The sequence below is a fragment of the Bufo gargarizans genome, chromosome 2 (assembly GCF_014858855.1).
Source record: "Bufo gargarizans isolate SCDJY-AF-19 chromosome 2, ASM1485885v1, whole genome shotgun sequence".
In the NCBI taxonomy this organism is placed as follows: Eukaryota; Metazoa; Chordata; class Amphibia; order Anura; family Bufonidae; genus Bufo; species Bufo gargarizans.
The window spans coordinates 96,881,710-96,902,825 of record NC_058081.1 but is presented as its reverse complement, the minus strand read 5'-3'; the positions used below and the strand labels follow the sequence as shown (position 1 = coordinate 96,902,825).

The 21,116-nt window shown below is 40.3% G+C and overlaps 1 protein-coding gene across 1 annotated transcript in view; it reads right to left on the bottom strand.

Annotated features, from left to right (window-relative positions):
- Positions 1-2,937: 2,937 nt before the first annotated feature.
- UNC5D (unc-5 netrin receptor D) overlaps positions 2,938-21,116 on the bottom strand; it is a 694,878-nt gene continuing 676,699 nt past the window's right edge. The window contains exons 16-17 of the mRNA XM_044283128.1: positions 15,575-15,753; positions 2,938-3,142 (exon numbers count right to left, since the gene is read on the bottom strand). Coding sequence (XP_044139063.1) covers positions 2,938-3,142; positions 15,575-15,753 — 384 coding nt within the window. The remainder of the gene's footprint in view (positions 3,143-15,574; positions 15,754-21,116) is intronic.

Genomic DNA, 21,116 nt, shown 5'->3' with positions numbered 1-21,116 from the left:
GCATAGCAACATTTTGAGGTCACTTGCACAAAGAAATGTGCAACGTTTTGCATTTTATCACCACTCTAGTTGAAAACTAGGTGGTGAAGTTGCAGTGGTTAGCTATGTTAATATGTTTTACTCTAGATTTGTCACTGAGACTTATTTTAAAAGTCGCAAAAATAAAAAAGTTGCAAACTCATTCCAGTACAAGGGTGTGGTGTTGGAAAACTGAAGTAACATTTCTAGACAAAGGTGTTAGGATTAAGAATACACCAAATTTAACAAACACCATGCAACATTTCATAAAATTGGTGCAAAATTCACCAATGTAGACTACTGCAAAACCGACTTCAAATATTACACTCATGATAAATCCCCCCCCCCCCCCCCAGTGATTTTTTTCTTTTTGAACTATTAGTGTTTTACTAATAAATTTTGGGGCTCATTGTTATTTTTATTATGTATGTTATTGAGGGTAATGAAAATTGCACAATTGTGTTGGTAATCACCTGTCATTTAGATATAGCTGTATCATTCCATGAACTAAAATAATATATCTGTTTCCAATATACGAGACGGGGAATACTCGGCATGATCATTTTGGCATGGCTCAGTGTTAGCCCTTGTGTTCTTCCCATAACAATAAACCTGCTCATGGTGTATAACTGTGTGGATAAGGTCTATGGTTCCTTAGCACATAGTATTGGGTGGTCTTCTCTATGTTTGGATTGAATGCAGTGTTTTAATTCTTGGCCACACATGGTCCCAAAGCATCTGCTTGGTTTTGTGAGTCTTCCATTACTTAAAACCATTTCTTCCATTTTTATACTGTAGTTCTACAGGAGACATTGTAAAATAGCTGTTTATTTGAAGGTGGTTGCATAAAGTAACCAATGTTCAGTAAGCACTCATCTGATTTAATGATTCACAATGGGTTAACAATGGCAACCGTGATACGTATGACATCTCATGCAGTTCCACCACTATAATATCTTAGTTGAGTTAAGCTGAGTTAACCATACACCTTATAGGTAGCTGTCAGCCAACAGTTATTCCACCCAACCTCCCATATAGGTGGATGCTCAGCTTGATTGAGCATGTATGTGTTCTCAATAGGAAAAGTGAATTAAGCCACTACTAGACCCCTCTGGCTACAGATTATCTCCATTGAGAATAAAAATATTAAGCATGTTGAAATCTAACATTATTGACCCTTCTTCCTGACATTTTCCATTGGAGGAGGTTTGCCACAACGCCATGGTCGTCCGGTTCTGCAGCACTTGGCAGGTTTGGCCAGCATTCATCCAATGTGTGTGGCCATCACTACTCTTTAGTTAAAATATGTCAAGTAGGTAATCTTATCATTTTCCATAGTAGTGCTAAGACTTATCTCTGCTGGAAACTTATACTGAGCTTTTCCATACTGAACTCCAGACAATAAATCACAATATGGTAGAGCTCAGACACCAGGCTTACCTACGGCTATTATAACAGTAGGTGCTTGAAATATATATGAAAGCTGTCATCTGACTTTCTTACTTCTACATTTCCACTCATGAAATTTTCTCTCTCTCCACTGTCTGTATTGCATTATTACTTGGACCAGAAATACAGACTCACAACTCAAACATCCAGCATTGAAATTAAAAGATGTTTTTATGAAAAATCCAGTACAGTTACAGAGGACACTATGAATGGGTTATGTAGCGAATGAGGTGACAACACCAACGTTTCACTCAATTGTTTTGATCTAGAATACTTAGTAAGCTTAAACTAGCCCGACTGACTCCACAAAGCATCTACTGTCATATAGCTTTATCAAGAATCAGTCACAACACTAAAGCTGACCATACACATTAGATAGCTGTCTATTCTGCACAAAGCTATACCTACCGACTCCCCTATAAGAACATAAGCTCTGCTCAGCAAGAGAGGGGGAGAGGTATAAGTCTCTGCCAGACACCTCTGACAGCATATGTCTTGCAGCAACAAAGGATTGGACATATTGAAATGTTTCTTATCCTTCCTGTATCTAACATTTACTCTTGAGGGACATTATGGAGATCCTTAGATTGTTGGCTGATCCCACTGAAGTTAGTGGGTTTAACCAACATTGATTCAGTGTGTATGGCCAGGGTATAGAAAGTAACAAGGTGCTTAGGTGATATCTCTAAATGTTAGTGGAATTATGTTCAACTTAAGCAAAAAACAACCCTGTTTTGTGAGCAATTGACAGATACACTTTGAGTGCTTGGTCTTTAATTCTGATTCTACTGAGTCGACTACACTGCACAATATATTTACACACTGTCTGATAAACACTTCTGCGAAAGGAACGCTAACCTGCAAACACTGACTTTGGCCAACAGTTGCAATTACTGGTAGCAGTGATAACTTTGCATTGTACAATGGGATTCAGTCCTGCAGAGACATCACAAAATCTACATGCCAAGGATTATCATTTGTGTCGCTATTGCATTCTATTCTCTCTAAGGCAAAGCAGCTTGGGAAGCTGTATACAGAAGGATTCTACTTAGCATCATTATACAGGTTAACACGTCCTTTTAATGTGATATTCACCTCTATTTTTGCCCTGACCTTGAGTTTGGTGATTTAAATGACCAAAGACCACATTCTTTGAAAGGTGTTTTATAGACCACAGAGAAAAGGAAGCTTTTAGCGTCTATGCTTCCAAGTTCTCAAGCTGGTGGATGGCTTTTTCTAAAGACCCTTTTTGACATTAAGGTTCCTTTAAAGAATGGTGCACAACTGTTCCATAGAGTAGCTACTTGTCTTCGGCATTGCTGTCTTTATCATTGACACCTCCTTAATCCCTACTTCTGAAGTAGAGAATGAATGATGTTGCCATTTTATCCTCTTGCTTCTGTCTTCCCATGTAAAGACTGGAATCCGTCTTGAAGATAAGCCTCCACAATCCAGGACAAACGTATCCTTTCAAAGTCCATTCTGCCGGCTGTAGCTGAAGTCTGGATCCTCTGTATGAGTGTCTGATACCAGTGACAGTTTGGTTTGTGTCCTCCCTATCTCTTCCAATGCACATGCCAAAGAATCCAAACTTCCGTCATAGGGATGCCGTGCTTCCCATAGGTCCAAGATGACGGCTGATGGGCTGCTCTTTGTTGCAAAGTAGCACAAGTTCCTACAAACAGAAAAAGAAGATTGTAACTCAGGAATTAAGAATTAAGACCAGGTAGATGGTGTGTCATGCAGCACTGGTACACTGTCCACATAGATATTACAGGTGAAACTCGAAAAATTTGAATATGGTGCAAAGTTCATTTATTTCAGGAATGCAACTTAAAAGGTGAAATTAACATATTAGATAGACTCATTACATGCAAAGCGAGATATTTCAAGCCTTTATTTATTATAATTTGGATGATTATGGCTTATAGCTTAGGAATCCTCAAAGTCACAATTTTGAGGTACCCTTTGCTCAGGGGAAATTGATTAATTAGCTGACTACAGTGTGACACTTAGAGCCTAGAATATTGAACCTTTTCACAAAATTCTAATTTAAGCTGCATTAATGTAACTCCTTTTAATTTGCATTACTGAAATAAATGAACTTTTGCACGATATTCTAATTTTTCGAGTTTCACCTGTACAGGTTTAATTTCAAGAAATATAGTAAAATACTTCAAAAATAAATTTAAAGGGTCCAAATAATTTGTGTACACAGACATAACTATCATGGTAGCAGGCATAATATATTCTATTGTAACCAATAATTCCCATCTGCATTTAGTGGTAAAGTGCAGTAAGTGAGGACCATATAGCATATGATTGAACAAGATTAATGATAAAACTGAATAGGGCTTTTTTCAAGTTTGGATATTGACCCTTTTGGTTACTTTGTTGCCCCTGCTGTATGCATTTTCCTCTACTGCTGTATAACTTTCGACATTATATATGGACTGAGTCATTATGTGCAGAATCCTTGCAATGTGACATCATTGTATACATTGTGCATGTGCTGTGACATCATTTCTCCAATGCTGTGATGTCACAGTGTGCAGGAAAACTTTTTGTGTGTGGTATCCAAGTTCTATAATAACATTATGTGAGCTAACCCTTTAATGTGGCATTACTGTCTGTACTTGTACTGTGACACAGGTCTATGCATTATTTCTATAATATGACATCACTACAGTTTTCTGATATCATGGTGCATAAGAATTCTGTGTTGCACCCTCACTGAGTTTCTAAGTTTTCCATGTTTCTAAAGCACATAGGAGGTCATTTACTAGGACTGGCAATTTAAAAATGGCACTAAAATCATCTGATGGAACCAGCATCATTAACTTACATCGATTTTGCTGCTGGACCCATTTTGCAGACCGGGCACAAAACCACAGCTTTGCAGTGTTTTTTTGTCCGGTCAAAATTAAAAAAAAGCAACAAAACGGAACAGAATGCATTCTGGTCAGTTTTGTCCCCATTGACAATGAATGGAGACAAAATTGAACTATTTTGGCCCAGTTTTGAGATCTTGTGTTGGATTTCAAAACCAGAATGCCCCAACGCAAGTTTGAAATGCACCTTAGTTCAGCCACCTACTTCTAGTGCTTGGGCTACTCCCGAACAGCTGATCTGATGGGGTGGGATCGTTGGACTCCCATCAATCAGATATTGATGCCCATCAATATAAAAATGCTGGAACACCCATTTAAACATGATGCAAGGAAAGAATGTATTCTCTCTGCTGAACTCAAGATATAACATTCAGTTCAAAAATCTGTCAAGCTTAGTTCACAACTATTGTTTAAGATAATGTGATAAGGTTTAAGCTGTATCACTGCGACTTCAGTAACTTTGTTCAAATTGTGACCTTCATAAAAATATGCTTCCTACTGAAATTGTATTCAAAAGCTATTCACATTATATAAAAAGTTATTGGACATGTTTGATTCCTTTGTTCTCATGGGAGATATGTCACTGCCAGGCTCCTCTTTCTTCTTTCTTATTTCCATGACTATTAAAATAAAAATAAAAATAAAAAAAATAAGCCTGCTTGGCCAAAGGAAGCGAAGGTGAAATAAATAACTGTTGGTCATCGGCAATCTTATGTGTATGGTCAGCTTTACTAACTAGCCAGTCTTCTTCCTGCATTTACAGTATCTGTGTTGCCTGAAGATTTACAATGCAGTCAAGTGCACTTCCTGTTATCAGCCATTACTGCAAGTCCACACAAGGTCATCCTTTAAGATCACTTTATGTCTGATTCTGAGACCCTTTGTACTTGTATGAGCTTTTTTGTTAAGGGTCCCTTTACATGGGACGATATCACAGCAGCAGATTTTCGGGAAGGAAGCATTCCTTCCTGACAATATGATGATCGTTAAAGGAGGAGACCGCCGCTATTACATTCAGCAATCTCTTCCGCATCGCCCTTCCCCTACTGACTTATCATTTGTGCACATGCAAAAAGGATCATTTACCAGCAGCAGATCGCGCCGTGTAAACGCAATCTGCTGCTGGTTAACGATCCCTTTTGCATGTGCACAAATGATCTGATTACCCAATGAACGAGCGTTTCACTTGCTCATCGGGTAATAGGCGGTACATTTACAATGCCTGATAACGCTCGTTAGCGATAAGCTGTGCGATTCTCAGCCCGTTTAAAGGGCCCTTTATATACAATGCTCATTTAAAGGTTTATGCCATCACTGCTGTAAAAAGTGAAGAATCAGATGTCATATAGTATATGAGAATCTCTTTCTAACATCAAAGTAGTTGGCCTTGTACCTCGCATGGATCTACAGCCCCCCTATTTCATTGCTCTAATTGATCTGCTAGATTCTCTTAAGGCTGGCAGCACAGGGGCATGTCCTTTCCCAGGGGGCATGTCTTTTCTGCTGCAGCTCCCAGTTATGGCTGGTGGCAGTTGAAGGATGAAACTGGGCATGTGTGACTACATGGACATGCACATTACTATACAGATTAAACACTACTGGATACTATTATAATCAAGTTAATATCTCACAAATGTTTTTTTTTTTTTGTTTAAATACAATGTAAATGACAAAATAAACAGTTTTTCATGCTGAATTAAGTACATTAAAATTACATAGTTTGGGACACAACTCCTTTACGTAGTGCCGACACTTACAAGCATTTCCAGTAGTAGATGCCAAGACTGTTAAAATAACTAAAGATTAGTTTATTCCGCCTCTTTTTATTTAAAAAAAAATCCTATAATATATGATCACTATATAACACTTGACAAGACATGCACTTTAACAACCCTATATTGGCTTTTCAGTCATTCGGGAGAGATAGTTCCTTTCACAAAACAATTGTATTTCTAGTGTTAAAAATAAGACTTTTCCAGTATAATGGCTCCCTTCTGGCATAAATGTTTCATTCAGTTAATACCGCAGCATTATTCCCCTTCTGTCAAGAAGCAAGTACTAATAATGACTTTAGTCTCTGCCGAACCACAGTTAGAGCAATTTTTTACCAGTAAGAACTTGTACTGGTAGAGGGCCCCCTGTTCTGTAATGAGAGGTAGATAGTGTGCCAGGGAAGAGTTTACAGTGTTGTAGTCAATGCCATCTACCTTCTCCTTCTTTGACTGTCAATGAGACACAGTAAGGCAATGCCATATGCTTTATTAGTACAACATTCTGAGCACTGTTTGGTTAATTGATTTTTTTGGGAATAAGGATGATACTTAGGAGGTTTGTTTTGTTCTTCCATCTGGCCCCCCTGGTGGATCTCCTAAATGTTTGTTTATGTATAAGGCTGTAACGTGCAATGTACTACAAAAATTGATGGTGTCACGGCATAAATTCCTTCAGTTATTCCTTGCTACTCGTCAAGGTCAAAAGTTCTATACTACAGACTATCTCTGCTAAGTAACTGCATTCTGTATGTTTTTTTTTTTTATCTACGGAATCTGCAATAGAAAAATGATCTCAGACTGACGTGTATCAATGCAACAGCATATCTGTCATAAGCAGTTACAATATCTGCTTATACAGTCATTAAAGTGAACCTGTCACCGGGATTTTGGCCATAGAGCTGGGGACATGGGCTGCTAGATGGCCGCTAGCACATCTGCAATACCCAGTCCCCATAGCTCTCTGTGCTTTTATTGTGTTAAAAAACAGTTTTGATCAATATGCAAATGAACCTCATATGTGTCCTGTATCCGGAGATGAGTCCAGCGGAAAGGAGCCCAGCACTGCCCCGCGTCCTCCGAATCTCCTCCTTGCTGGCTGACGTCATAGAGCTGGAGCGCCGAAATCTCGCGATGCGCGAGCTAGCACATGTGTAGTTCGTTCCCTGTGCTGATGCCAGTACAGGGAATGAACATGATGCCGACACTGCTCTATGGCCAAAATCCCGGTGACAGGTTCCCTTAGAAATATGCTTCCTTCTCATCTTATTAAGTTCTTCTTATGCTTCCCCCTCATCTTCACTAACTCTAAATTTGCTGCTCAGATACATTTTCAGTGAGGATGGACTGCCTGTTTACAAAAAATGGTTACTGTCATTACAACAAACTTTGTCTAAATCAACAGCACATAAACTTTGTAATATATCTTATTAGAGAAAAATGCCATTTTTTTCTTCTAGCGGCATTCTTTCTCTCCTCTCTGTGGGCAGCATGTGTGTCTCTGTTTTTGTGGTTCTTCATTCTCAAAGCACTTCACGTGCACTCTCTCTCTCCCCTTAGACTTCTATGGGCAACTTGTAATCTGATCCTTCAGTGAACTGACAGCCGTCCTGTCTTCCAAAACAGACATATTAGGGATGAAGAAGGAGGAGGGAGAACAAAGCATTTTCTATGATATATTGCAAAATGTTGTGCAGTCACCTGTTTAATGGACAGTGGGAGTGGACCGACGTGCAGCAAAAGGTCTGAGATTAGAAGGTCTAAACAGACCAGGTTTGGTTCATGGGTAAACAGACACAATAAGCACACATTCATTATGACTAGTAAGATGTGAATACCTAAATCTCAGATCCCCTCCTCAAGGGGTAGGTGAGTGGCTTAAAAACCCAGAAGTGATCTGGAATAGGATGGGCAAGACTAAGGCGCTTGCACAGGCATTTTAAAAGTCAGGACCACGCTCGCACCTTTAAGGCTGGAGATCTGAGAGGAAATCGCAAGCTGCAGCCTGCAACAGAGGAGCAGGGCAATGGAGGGCAAATGGAATGGGCCAGATGCAGGTGGAAAAAGGAAGGCACACAGATTGAGACCACCATTAAAGCAGAATGGAAAATGAAATGATGTGGCTCCTGTGCCCGCTCAAGAGAGTGGGGCAGTGATGGGCAAGGGTTGCCATCGTAACAACCTGTTCCATTGATTTATACAAAGTTTGTTGAAATAAAAGTGACCATTTAAGTGTCTTTATCTATATGTATGGATCACATCACTACACCATGAATCCATTCATGTTTCAAAATGTATTTTGCTGTTATAATAGAAGCCATTCTGCTCAAATTCAGAATGTTCCCAGCAAATGAGTCATGTGCTAGAAAGTGAATGCAATTTTGAGTCTCTGTGACTAATGTTCACGGTCATTTAGGGAGAGTCGGGCAAGCAAAACTAAACAAATAAGTGTAAGGGTACTTTCACACTAGCGGCAGAGGATTCCCGCAGGCAGTTTTGTCGCCATTCCAGTTATTATTTGAGTTGCCCTCCTCTGAACCCTCTCCAGCTCTGCTATGTCTGCCTTGTTCACAGGAGCCCAGAGCTGTACCCAGTACTCCATGTGGGGTCTGACCAGTGATTTGTAAAGTAGTAGGACTATCTTCTCATCACGGGCATCTATGCCCCTTTTTATGCAACCCATTATCTTATTGGACTTGGCAGCAACTGCCTGACCTGGTTTTACTGCTTAGTTTGCTGTTCACTAAAATTCCTAGGTCCTTTTCCATGTCAGTGTTACCCAGTGTTGTTTTACCATTTAGTATGTATGAGTGACTTGCATTATTCCTTCCCATGTGCATAATCTTACATTTGTCAGTGTTAAAACTCATCTGCCACTTATCTGCCCAAGCCTCCAATCTATCCAGATCCCTCTGTAGCAGTATACTGTCCTCTTCTGTGGCTGATGAATCACAAGAAGGCAGAACAACATCTGGGCAATGGATGAAAGATCTTTCTGGAACCATTTTTTCAAATAAATATCTTTCACTCATAAAAGATCTTTCTGCAACTATGGGCCAAAAATGTTAAACACGACCAACAATGATCTGTCATCGGTCAGCTAAAACAATCATTCTTGGTTAAACCAAAGAATGTTCATTTCAGTTGAAAATGCCTATTTTAATCACTAATGTGTAAACTAATGTGTATGACCACCTTAAGAGTCCACTGCAGAGTGCAAAAAGAGTTATCTACAGTGAGACCCACAAGCAAGAGGCACAGAGAGAGTACTAAGCACATGGCACTGTAGTAGCATCACTGATCCTACAGATTTCCTAGAATATGACATTTTCATCCAGGCGTGTGAACAATGAAGCCCAACCGTATCCCAGCATAACAAACCCGTGCAGAAATAAGGAGTTTGCAGACATTTTTGGTACTTGTTCTTCTACTATTGAGAAGTTAGAGAACTGACGCTAACAGGACTTTGCTGTTCTCATAAGACTGTTATGTACCAGTGGTGCCTGGAAGAATGTCAATGTCCACAGCATGCCTCAACAGTTGGACTGCATTTAATGCTTTCAGAGTATACCTGTGTTGTACTATAGGATTTTACTCTGCACTTAATTTACCTTTGCATTCCTCCTAGTTGTCCATCTACAGGTCAATTTTTTAAAGGGGTTATCCCATGATTGATGTAAAAAATGAAAATCAAACATCATATAGTACATGACTACTACCTTTCTAGAACCAGCCATGTACCTCACATGGATCCAGAGATCTCCTGATTCATTTCTCCAATTATTCTGCTAGATTTATTTCAAGCTGGTAGCTCCAGGATGTATCCTTTCACAGGGGACATGACTTTTCTGCTAGAGCTCTCTCTCTGTAACAGTCACATCTTCTAACAGTAACTAGAACTAAGCATGTGTGACCAATTCAGCCAGGTGGACAGAGAAATAAGGAAATGAACAGCAGGTGGCACCATACAGATACATTTTAATGAATAGCTCACCAGCTATAATACATTTTTTATTACATGCAATTACAAAAGTATTCAGATCCAGGTGCTGGTTTGAAAAATGTTGACATTTTTTTTTTCGACAACCCCTTTATAACTCTACAAAGTAGTTTTATACCTATCTCTTTTGTGTGTACTAAGCTTGGGTGGGGATTTCGATCTTGCCAAAACAGCGCCTAACAAAATTTGGGTGAGAACTACAAGATACCCTGTTTATAGAGGGTAAATCTGGCCTTATAACTAGTCTGACTAGATACTGGGAAGGAAACTGAAGTGAGGGAAAGCCTAGCTTCATCTCTGTTTCTGCATATGCCAGTATAAGTTTACAGATGTCATTTTTAAGCTAATGTTTTTTTTGTTATTGATCAGGAAAACACCATAATATGCTAAAAACTGAAATAATACCACAGAAGAATGCTGACAACAAAAATAAAACAACAACATAAACTGCATAAAGTAGTTAAGAAGGACCCTGCATCTGTGCATAAAAACATTACACTGTGCCTCGTAGGGTGCCTTTTTTACTGAGAAGATTGAGACTTTTTGATGGTACATCAAATGGCTGCAATTTACTTACAAGAATAAAATAACTTTTCAATATAAATTGGTTGCTTTTTTCCACAAAACACCATCAAGTACTAAGTCAACCCTAAACCATCCTGACATCGTCAATAGATTTTACTGCTAGTGCCATGGTACACTTGTCTAGCCAGCGCTGGCGAGGTCTCCTCAGTACAGACATATAAATGAGTGCCCCAAACTGTCATTAGTGTAGCAGGTGCACAGCTCGGATTTGGAATATTTAAAACCCACCTGCAGATTAGAAAATATGAATAATACCATGCGGAAAAGGCTGCTGGCCCTTGAAGCAGTATCTGCTGAGCAAATGTATGACTACTGGGTGATCTGCAGTCTGCCTACTGCTGAATGAAAAGGCAAGCAGGCACAATTTTCTAAGTCTCTTTTTCTTCGTTCCTTTTAAGGAGACAGCTGTGACTATTTTTCAAAAAAAAAATCTGCTCACCCGGTGACAAAAAGAATACAGGAAATAATCAAATCGCAGAGCGAAATGTCAAACCGGCAGTAGGGCCACTTGAGCTGCAAGCTATTCCCATCACAAACATCTTGGCAATGTTATTTTTCAAAGCGGGCACTGTTCAAATAGAAACAAGCTGTACTGTGTTACTGCGCCTGCAAATAGGAAGATAAAAGGCCAGATCGAAGCACACGCTAAAATTGGCCTTTTAGAAACTTGCAGACTAAGGAGAGCGTTTGGATGGAGGTGAGGCTGATGACTATGTGCAGGAAGCATTTATTTGCCCAAGTGTTCTGTACCTCTTATTAACCACGTCTTCTGTATTTGTATAGATAAGGACTGTGATGTGTGTTCTATACTGGAAGCTGAAATTTTGGATCATAAATGGTAAACCCAAGATTAAACATGGTATTTTCAAAACTGCTTAGTAAGCAGAATATTGTCGTCAATGACATATATAGAAATACAAAGCAGCCAATCCAGGTGGTCATCCACAGCAAACATATTCCAAAGTGAAGAAAGTATTGAACCGTTCTACAGTGCCTTGTCCCCAGGCTGGAATTCCTAAATAGAATATAAGGCACATGGCTACCAGTGGGTGTTCTACGAGATTGCTGGCAGAACTGGTCTATGACCTCTCCTACTATGCATGTGTCACACAACGGTTGTCAGATAACTACATAGGTTTCATGTAGCAGCCAGAATTGCTTTATGAAGCTTTCTGACAATATTGTTCCATCGTGTGAGAGGGGGGCATATGAGAGTGGGTATGAAAGAGGAATGACCCACTGGGGAAAGGAGGAGAGCCCTGTTGTAAACCACTGGGGAGAATAGGGTCTTGCTGTGACCACTGAGAAAAGCAGGTGCTCTGGGTAGAGGGGGGCTGTTTATAATTACTAGGGTAATTGGGGGTTTCTATGATAACTAAAGATACAAGGTGTGGGTGCGGTTGTGAATACTGTGAGAAGAAGAGGGGAGGAGAGATTACTGTGATCACCAGGGAAGGAGAACAATGTTGTGACACACTGCTGTACAACCTGGGAAACACGACAGACATTACTAGGATTACTTTTTTGAAGGTGCTGATACACCAAGTGAACATGAATGTACTATGTCTACCTTATGGGTGGGGTAGACTACCAGTGTGATGTTGAGTTAACAAATCTGCAATGCAATACTAAGAGAAAATGTGTGTAGAAGTTATTTTTTATACATAATAAAAACCATAGGTCTGCTCCTCAGGGGTGAAGCCCAAGGTACTGAGCATTCTGTGCCTATAGGCACACAGCAATGTTTGAGGTTGACATTGATATTCTGCTATCTAATAATAAGGAACTGTATAAATGTTGCCAGGTTTTAATATACCGTACTTATACTCAAGATTGTTTTTTGCATTAATTCATAATTAACCCAGTTTTGGGCTCATGCAAAGAACTGTATACTTTATATAACCTCAACCATGGCCTAAGGCACAGTTCTGCACCGATAGAAGTGTATGGGGGGGATCTTTGTATGACTTTGATTTTCTATGGTGGTATAAGGGGTTCCAGGGGTTTCATTAGATTTGATTTTACAAACTCATTGCTTCTAGGGGAGGATAAATTCCTGTACATATCTCTACAGGTTTCTCTGTAAGGCACAGTGCACACTGCTCTAGTGAATGCATGATACTAAGAGACTAATAAACTTTGTATGGTACAAGCCCGGTAAGAAAGTAGCATTTAGGCATGAAAAGTACATAATTGCAGATTTCCATACCCATAACTTAGAGATGTCAGGATCTATCAAGCCCTAGATGTCAGGAACTTTCACCCAGTTCCAATTCTCTTAGAATTTCATTGCTTGAGGTCTGGATTACAGGATATCCATCATCGACAGTGATCCATATATTTGCTTGTATGAAAGAACTCTTTATTTATGTATGTATGTATTCCAAAGCTGGGAGGCAGAATAAATCTAATTTTTTTCAGCAACAGGATGTGTTCATTAGAATCCACTAAAGGAAAGCTTAGCAATAAAGCTCAACCATTAATATTGCCTTCATCAGGATTGGCCTCGAGGCATGAATATATATATACAAATACTTGAGAGGAGCTGAAGAATATGGAATGTCTTTATTATGATTCTTATAGATTAAAAATATAGCCCTGAAAAATTATTTCTAATAGAAATTAGATTGTAAGCATCTGTGGGTGGTAATAGCCATCGGTCATACAGGTCTATATGCGCATAGACGTCTCGGTGTAATTATTCTTATTCAGGGAAAGGTTTTCCTAGTGAACAAAAGAAATTGAATGTGTCTCACAAAGTCAGCGCTTTGTGCCTCCAGTCTAATCCTAATTCTGCTAGGTATATGGACAGATACTGGTTGTCCAGAAGTCTGGAGTAGGGATCTTTCACCATGTTTGTATAGCACTCCTCTTGTCTAATGAGTCCATGACATCTACACACTGACAGACACCGACAGAGACATCAATGTATTTGCATTCTCCATACAGATGTTACGATTGTTACACTGATATGGGCTTGTTCACATCACCGGAAAATAACGAAATCCATAATACGGAAATCAAAATGGAAACCTTTAGAGGCATTCCGTTTTGATCCGTCATAATAGAAGTATATGGGCAAGCATAACGGATCCACCTGGTTTCCGTTATGCTGGACGGAAAAGAAAGTTCTTCATGTCAACAGTATCCAGACTCAACCATGAATGAAAAAAATAAGAGGGTTATTATACAAGATTAGAGAAACATGGCTGTCTTCTTCCAACTGCCACACCTTCTTCCATCTGTCTTCTTCCATCTGCCACACCTGTCTGCAGATCATGTATGGTATTGTAGCTCAGCCACATTCACTTCAATAGAGCTCAGCTGCAATACCTTACCCAACCCATGGACAGGTGTGGTGCTGTTTCTGAAAGAAACCACCCATGTTTTTCTAATCATGCACAACCCCTTGTCCAGACAGAATGCAAAACTGATCCGTCTGGGTCCCTTTATGCAAGACGGAAAACAAAGTCCTGTCGACAGGACTTTGTTTTCCGTCTTGCATAACGGGACCCATAAGGATCCGTTTTGATTCCCATAGACTTCTATTAGGACAGAAAGCAAAGGGAATGCCTTTTAAAGGCTTCCGTTTTGCATTCCGTCATAATACAAGTCTATGGGCAGAAGAACAGATCCGTCCTTCCATCTTTGCTCCCTCTCCTTTTTGAGTGGTAGGACCAGGTCAAGATGACTATGCAGGAACTTGACTTGTCAGTCAAGAAGGAAAGGTTAGGGGCTGGCAGAGGAAGACAGAGGAGTAAGGGCACACTCACTGGCTCAGAACCACCCTCAGTGCACTTAACTGCTAATTTGCATATGGATTAAAAGTGCATAAAAGAGAATTTACTGGTGTCAGATTCCCTTTAAATTTAATTAGAAATTTGCTATATTTTTTTTTAGAGAAAAAAAAAAAGTAACTAAGCATGAATATGGCCGTGACTACAGGTCCTACAAGATCTTCTATTCGCCTATAATTCTAAACAGCAAACCCAGGTATGAAGCAATACAATGAGGGATCTGGAAGATATTAGGGTATGGCCACACAAACTGGTTTCCTGGTGCACCTTTCGAAGCCAAAATCTGAAGTAAATTCAAAAAAGAAAAGAGAAGTTGTATCTGTTCTTTATACTTTCTCTCCTTTTATGATCCACTCCTGTTGTTGCTTCCACAACTGCATGCAGAAACCTGACCATGTGGTTGTATCCTAATCATTCTGGACTCTACAAAAACAAACAATGTCAAAACTTTAATGGAGTCTATATTTTTTTCAGGATGATGTATGTATTACAAAGAAATATATGAACCTAGCTGCAATATATTGTACCACAATACATATATGTGGCACCTCCTGGCCTATAATTCTGCTAATCTGCCATGTGCTAAAATAGTACCATGCTAGATAATCAGGAATATTTGGTACTTCGAAACTTGACTCCTTCGATAGCTCAACAGCTCTGGGTAAAAAGTGCATGGAAGCTGCTAACGACATCCTTAGCCTTCATAGATTTACCTTTCCTTATCTATCAGTGTGTGGTGGTCAGTATCAGCACGTACACATCAGCATAACCAGCCATAATTCTACCAAGTAGGGCTGGCCTTTGGTTGATTGATGCCTTAATTATGATTGGAATTTCAAGCTTCAGTTGCCCATGCCAATAGTCAGTAGTGCCTCCTTCAGCAATGGAAAGTAATGCACACGTTTTAGCATCACAATGCCTATAAGTCTTCCTTTATAGGAAGCGGAAAGATTATATGAACCCACCATTGGAGAGCAGATGAGAAGATTAAACAAAAACAGAATACCGTCTATCTCAAGTACTTTGCCAATGGCAAGAACTTGTGTGCAATACCAAATCACTCACCTGTTTATAGAAAGTTTCTGTGCTAACAGCTGCCAGTCTTTTCCTTTGGAGTTCGGTGTGTCGAACGTTGCACATATCCGCTGCCTGATGGAGTGTGGGATTTTGAAGGCTTTCGGACCAGTGTGTGCCAGGAAATTGCTGTCCTCCGGTGCAAAGAAAGCTATAGTTTCGCGATCGTTCTGCATGGAAATGTACAAGAGATGCTAATTAGAACAGCCAATTAGGAATTAATGATACCCTGGTGCTTAAGTAAAACAAGCCAGCATACAAGACATTCAACACCTGTGAAAGGATGTCAGCACCTGTAGAAATAAATTAAAGTGTTATGTAGGAAATTGGTTTAATTATATTAAGAACATTAAAACTGCAGAATAATCTAAATATGACTAATATGCTTAGTATACAGGATATCTGTATTCAAATATTACACTTATATTTGTACAATTAGGAGAAGAGAGTCAACAGTCTGTGCAGTGCCCCAGGGGAACACTGCAAAGGGTTTATTTAAATGTTGTGATTTACTGTTAAAATCACCTATTTCTTTGTGCACTATGTATATTTATTAAATGGCAATGTATGGTTAACTAACTAGCAGACATGGTTAGATTGCCAGGGTTATGGACTTGCCTCCCCCCCCCCCCCCCACACACCTTGATTAGTTAGAGAGTCTTAGCTGAGCAGAGCAAGAGTGAAGACCTACATGTGTGAGGGCCTGTAAAGTAGCCCCAAAGAGAAGCCTCCACCAGGAGATTCCACTCTTGAGACTGAAAGGCTGCAAGAGAGTTACTTTACCTTGAGAATACCCTGAGAGAAAGAGAACAGAGAGCAGACAACCTTAGAAGGTCTAGAACAACCAAGGTCATGCACTGGATCATGCATGCTCCATTTATTTCTATGAAAGTTCTGAGAAGAGCAGAGGACATATGCATGCTGGGAGTTGTAGTTCCACAACAGCTAGAGTGTCGGAGGTTGCCTACTCCTTTTCTACTAAGTCCCTATCACTTCCTCTACTACTTCTTTTCTCTGTGTTCTAGGAACCGGTGGGAGTCTCAGCACCTGAACCCCCACTGATCAAAAATTTTGATGTGTCTCTATGAACTTTTTTTCAAAGTTCAGTGACCCTTTAAGTTTCATAGTGTTCGCATACTCTGTCTCCTTCCTCATGCTAAAATACCAGTGTGTAGTTTCCTATGAAACTGGCTATGAAGTAGAAAAATGGCACTGTCAGGTCTACAGCAGATAAGATATGATGCACTGTGGATGATATAGGCTGTTGAATATGTTAGCGCTATATAAATGACAGAAATTCTTCTGGACTGATGTGTTTCATGTGTTCTTGTGGTTTTATACTGCTTGTGTAGTGTGCGAGTTTTTGTCCTTGTGAGCCAGGGCTGGCTACAGTTTCATTTTCAGTGATGCAATGTATCTCTAGCTCAGCGGTGTGGACACAGGACTGAAGCGGTGAAGGTGCGGAACATGCCATATCAATTTAAATGGAATCTGCAGGGTTTGGTAGGTTTTGTAATCTGCACATCTAAGATAAAACATTTGAATTCCCTAGGGGACTGTAAAGCAAGCAAGCTGTTCTCTTTGGCAGAAGAATGCAGCCGTCTCAATCCTGCTTCCCCATCACCTCCTCAGAGACAAGGAACCAGGCATTCAGCATTAACAAATCTGTTTGAAATGAAGGGCGAAATTCTTACCTCCAGGATCTCACTTAGAAAAATAAATCTTGCTATGATTCCGATACGTGCTAAGCCTGCCAGGGTTTTTGCAAGAACAGGACATAAGGGTGCAATTGTGAAGTGCCCTGGGGTAGTGAGTGCAGAAATCCCATTTGCAGCATATGTAATGTAAGCCTTTTCAATACAGGCTTATTTTAAAGGGGTAGTGTCAGTTAATTAAAAGCACTTAAAGGGGTTGTCTGACGTCAACATATGGCATTTATCATGTAGAAGAAGTTAATACAAGGCACTTACTAATGTGTTGTGATTGTCCAAATTGCCTTTTTTGCTGGCTTGATTCGTTTTTCCATCACCTTATACACTGCTCGTTTCCAGGGGTTAAGACCACCCTGCAATCTAGCCTGCTTGCACACCTTTTACTATAGTATGCAAGCACGACCACCACTGCTGGATTGTAGGGTGGTCGTAACTAGTGATGAACGGCAGGAGCAATATTCAAATTTTGATATATCACTAATATTAGGGGCGAATATTCGCCAAATATCCACAAATTCGAGAATTCTTTATCTCCAGTCAATATTTTCTTGATTGCGGAAATCGGCATTATGAAAATTCGCAATCAACACTACTCCTAAAGTCAAAGAAATTGCAGATTTCTCATTGGCTCACAAGCTAGAAGCAGGGAGGGATCATGTGTACTGATAAAAAAAAAATAATAATATATATATATATATATATATATATCGCTATATTCTAAATATTTGCCAATCCTCAAAGTGCCGTTATTCGCAATAAAATTTGCAATTCTAAATATTCATGATCAACACTAAGGGCCACGGACTCTGCGTGCACCATTAGCAGCACGGCCACTTCCCCGTACCTTACTTCTCGCCTTGTCCATATTAAATGATATATATGCTTGCAAGTATGTCACACATACAGTAGCGCAGGTTTTGTAATTGTATGCGCAAATAAAGTACACTGAATGTCACTGATATTTCGGATGTGTTAACGTTATACTGGAGATGTAGCGCAGGTAATGTAACAGTCCGCAGAGGACACCGTCTACAGAAAAAGTACACTGGATGTCACAGATATTTTTAGACTGCGCACACGTTACACAGGAGATGTAGCGCAGATAATGTTGCTGTCAGCAGCGGCCAAACAATTGCAAGCTATTTAGCGCAGGTTTTGTTAAAAAATATATATATATTGCTGCCAGATACAACTATAATCCTTAAAAGGACTTTTGGGTCTCTATCAAGTTTTTGCAATTTAGTGCTGGTTGCACTAAAAATATATATTGCTGCCACACACAATAGTCCTTAAAAGGACTTTTGGGTCTATAACAAGTATAAAAACTCAAATATTGCTATTTCAATCCCTACACTATCTCTCCCTTCTGCTCTCCAGCTCTCCCTGACTAATACTGAGCCGAATACGTGTCATCAGATGCTATATAGCATCCGATGACGCGTTCCAGCCAGCGAATCACTGTAATGTCAGTAGCCAACATGGCAGTACATGGCATTACAGTGAATGGCAGTACCTACCTGCAAGTTCATTGGCTGCGTAGCAGGCAACAAACGTGCGGGGAGGAGACTCGAGCACCACGCTCGAGCACAAGCGGTATTCGGCCGAACACCGCGATGTGCCGAGCATCGCGATGCTCAAGCCAAACTAGTGTTTGGCCAAGCATGCTTGCTCAACACTAATTATATTAGATCATCCATGCTGCCTCACCCAAACCTTGACAAAAGAGACCGTTTTTTCTTGGCTACCTGCCTCAGCTACTATTCTGATGCTGCCACCCGCCTGATTCACCACATCTGATGCCAAGTGGGTGTAAGTCCTTCTTACACCCACAACCATCAGTGGATACTGTTATTGCCACTCACCTCCTTTCTCTGTCACCGGGTCACTCTGTGTTCTCCTAAAGCTGCTGCCAAATCACCACTCTGTGGTCTCCTCATTCTGCTGCTACCTTAACACTATGTCATTGTGCTACTCTGCGGTCTCCTCATGCTGCTGCCACTTCACCACTCTGTGGTCTCCTCATGCTGCTACCTCAACACTATGTCAAAGTGCCACTCTGTGGTCTCCTCATGCTGATGCCGCCTCCACACTATGTTACCTTTCCACCCTGTGGTCTCCTCATGCTGCTGCTGCCACCTCCACACTCTGTCATTGTGCCACTCTGTGGCCTCCTCATGCTGCTGCTGCTGCCACCTCCACACTATGTCATCTTACCAGTCTGTGGCCTCCTCGTGCTGCTGCTGCCACCTCCACACTCTGTCATTGTGCCACTCTGTGGTCTTTGTTCTCCTCATGCTGCTGCCACCCCACCACTATGTAACTGGGTCAATCTGTGGACTTCTCATGCTATTCCCACCCTCCCCACTCCATGACTAGGTCGCTATTTTGCCTTTTTGGCCTAGTTGACATCATCGTTTATTTGACCCTTCTTCTGATCTGTCAGAAGGAAGAAAAATGGGACGCAGAACGGATCCTGTCTGTGTAGAAGCTGTAAGGCCTGTATGGTTCCATCAGAATTGGCTTATGATTTGGTAACCAAAAGCAGGAGTGGGTACAAAACACAGAAGACATGCAAATATTCTATTCACGTGTCATCTTTGTTTTTGAACCACTCCTGGCTTTTTTTGGCTTTAGCAATACTGATGAATTGCTGACCGAGTGAAGACGGATACTCAACAGACAGGATCAGTTTTTTTAGGTTATTGTTCTGACGGATCAGAGGATGGGCAAAATAATCAGTGACGTCAACACAAACTTACTGCCAACACCCTCTCCACTCTGTTGGGGGGCTCTATTTGTATAAGCGTTTAATAGAACAGGTTCTGTAGAAATCTATGCGGAAACAGCTGACGACGGTATAAAAGGAGTGTGCTTCTTCTTGACGCTAACATTGAGCTGTAAGGCTGAGTTCACACTTGAGTTATTTGGCCATGTTACTGCCCAAATAAGTGAAGTGTGCCGTGATTCTAAGAGTGACGTCTGTCATCTGCATGTCATACTGACTCACAGTATTATTTCACTACCATAGCAGACTCCCTATGCGTGTTACTGCAAGGCACAGTGTTCTACATCACTATAGAAGCTCTCTGCAGCCAGCAAATAGATGTTTTTTTTATGTGATTCAACACGAAAAAAATTGGATCAAATCAAATCTTTTTGGAAAATTCTGCAAAGCGACTGAATCGAATTTTTGAGAAATTTGCTCATCTCTATTTGCAACCCATTTCACCCTGATTCAGGAATAGTCATATCACTCTTTAAAATATGGTATTTAACATAATATTTCTTGTCTTATTTATTTCATATTGCTATACGGAGCTTAGAAAGAACTAATAGTAGGCGCTAGTGTCTGAAGAAATATGCAGCGTCCATCCTTCACTCCATTTACTTTTATAGAGAAGTCAATATGGCCGTAATCTTCAAAGAAGTCAAAGGCTCCATTGATTTCTATGGGGTCATATAGAGTTTTCACCAATTGTTACTTTTTAAATTTTGTCTTGTCTCTGGTCTGAGCTCACATTTAAAGGGGCTTTTTGATTCTGTAGACCTATAATCGTTTTAACAATGATTGCAACACAATTCATCTATTGAGACATCGGATAGACGGTGTAGGCAAATGGTAGCTGAAGCCATTTTATAAACTGAATTGCTACGGGGGCAAGAGGTGATAAATGGGAATCCATTGGGCTGATGTGGGAGGGAAGCCCTGCTAACAAGAGGGACCATTGGATCTGGAGCTAGAGCAATTTATCATGACATGACAAAGACCTGTGTCGTATATAGCATTTATCTGCATTATTAATCCTCTGCTGAGACTATTC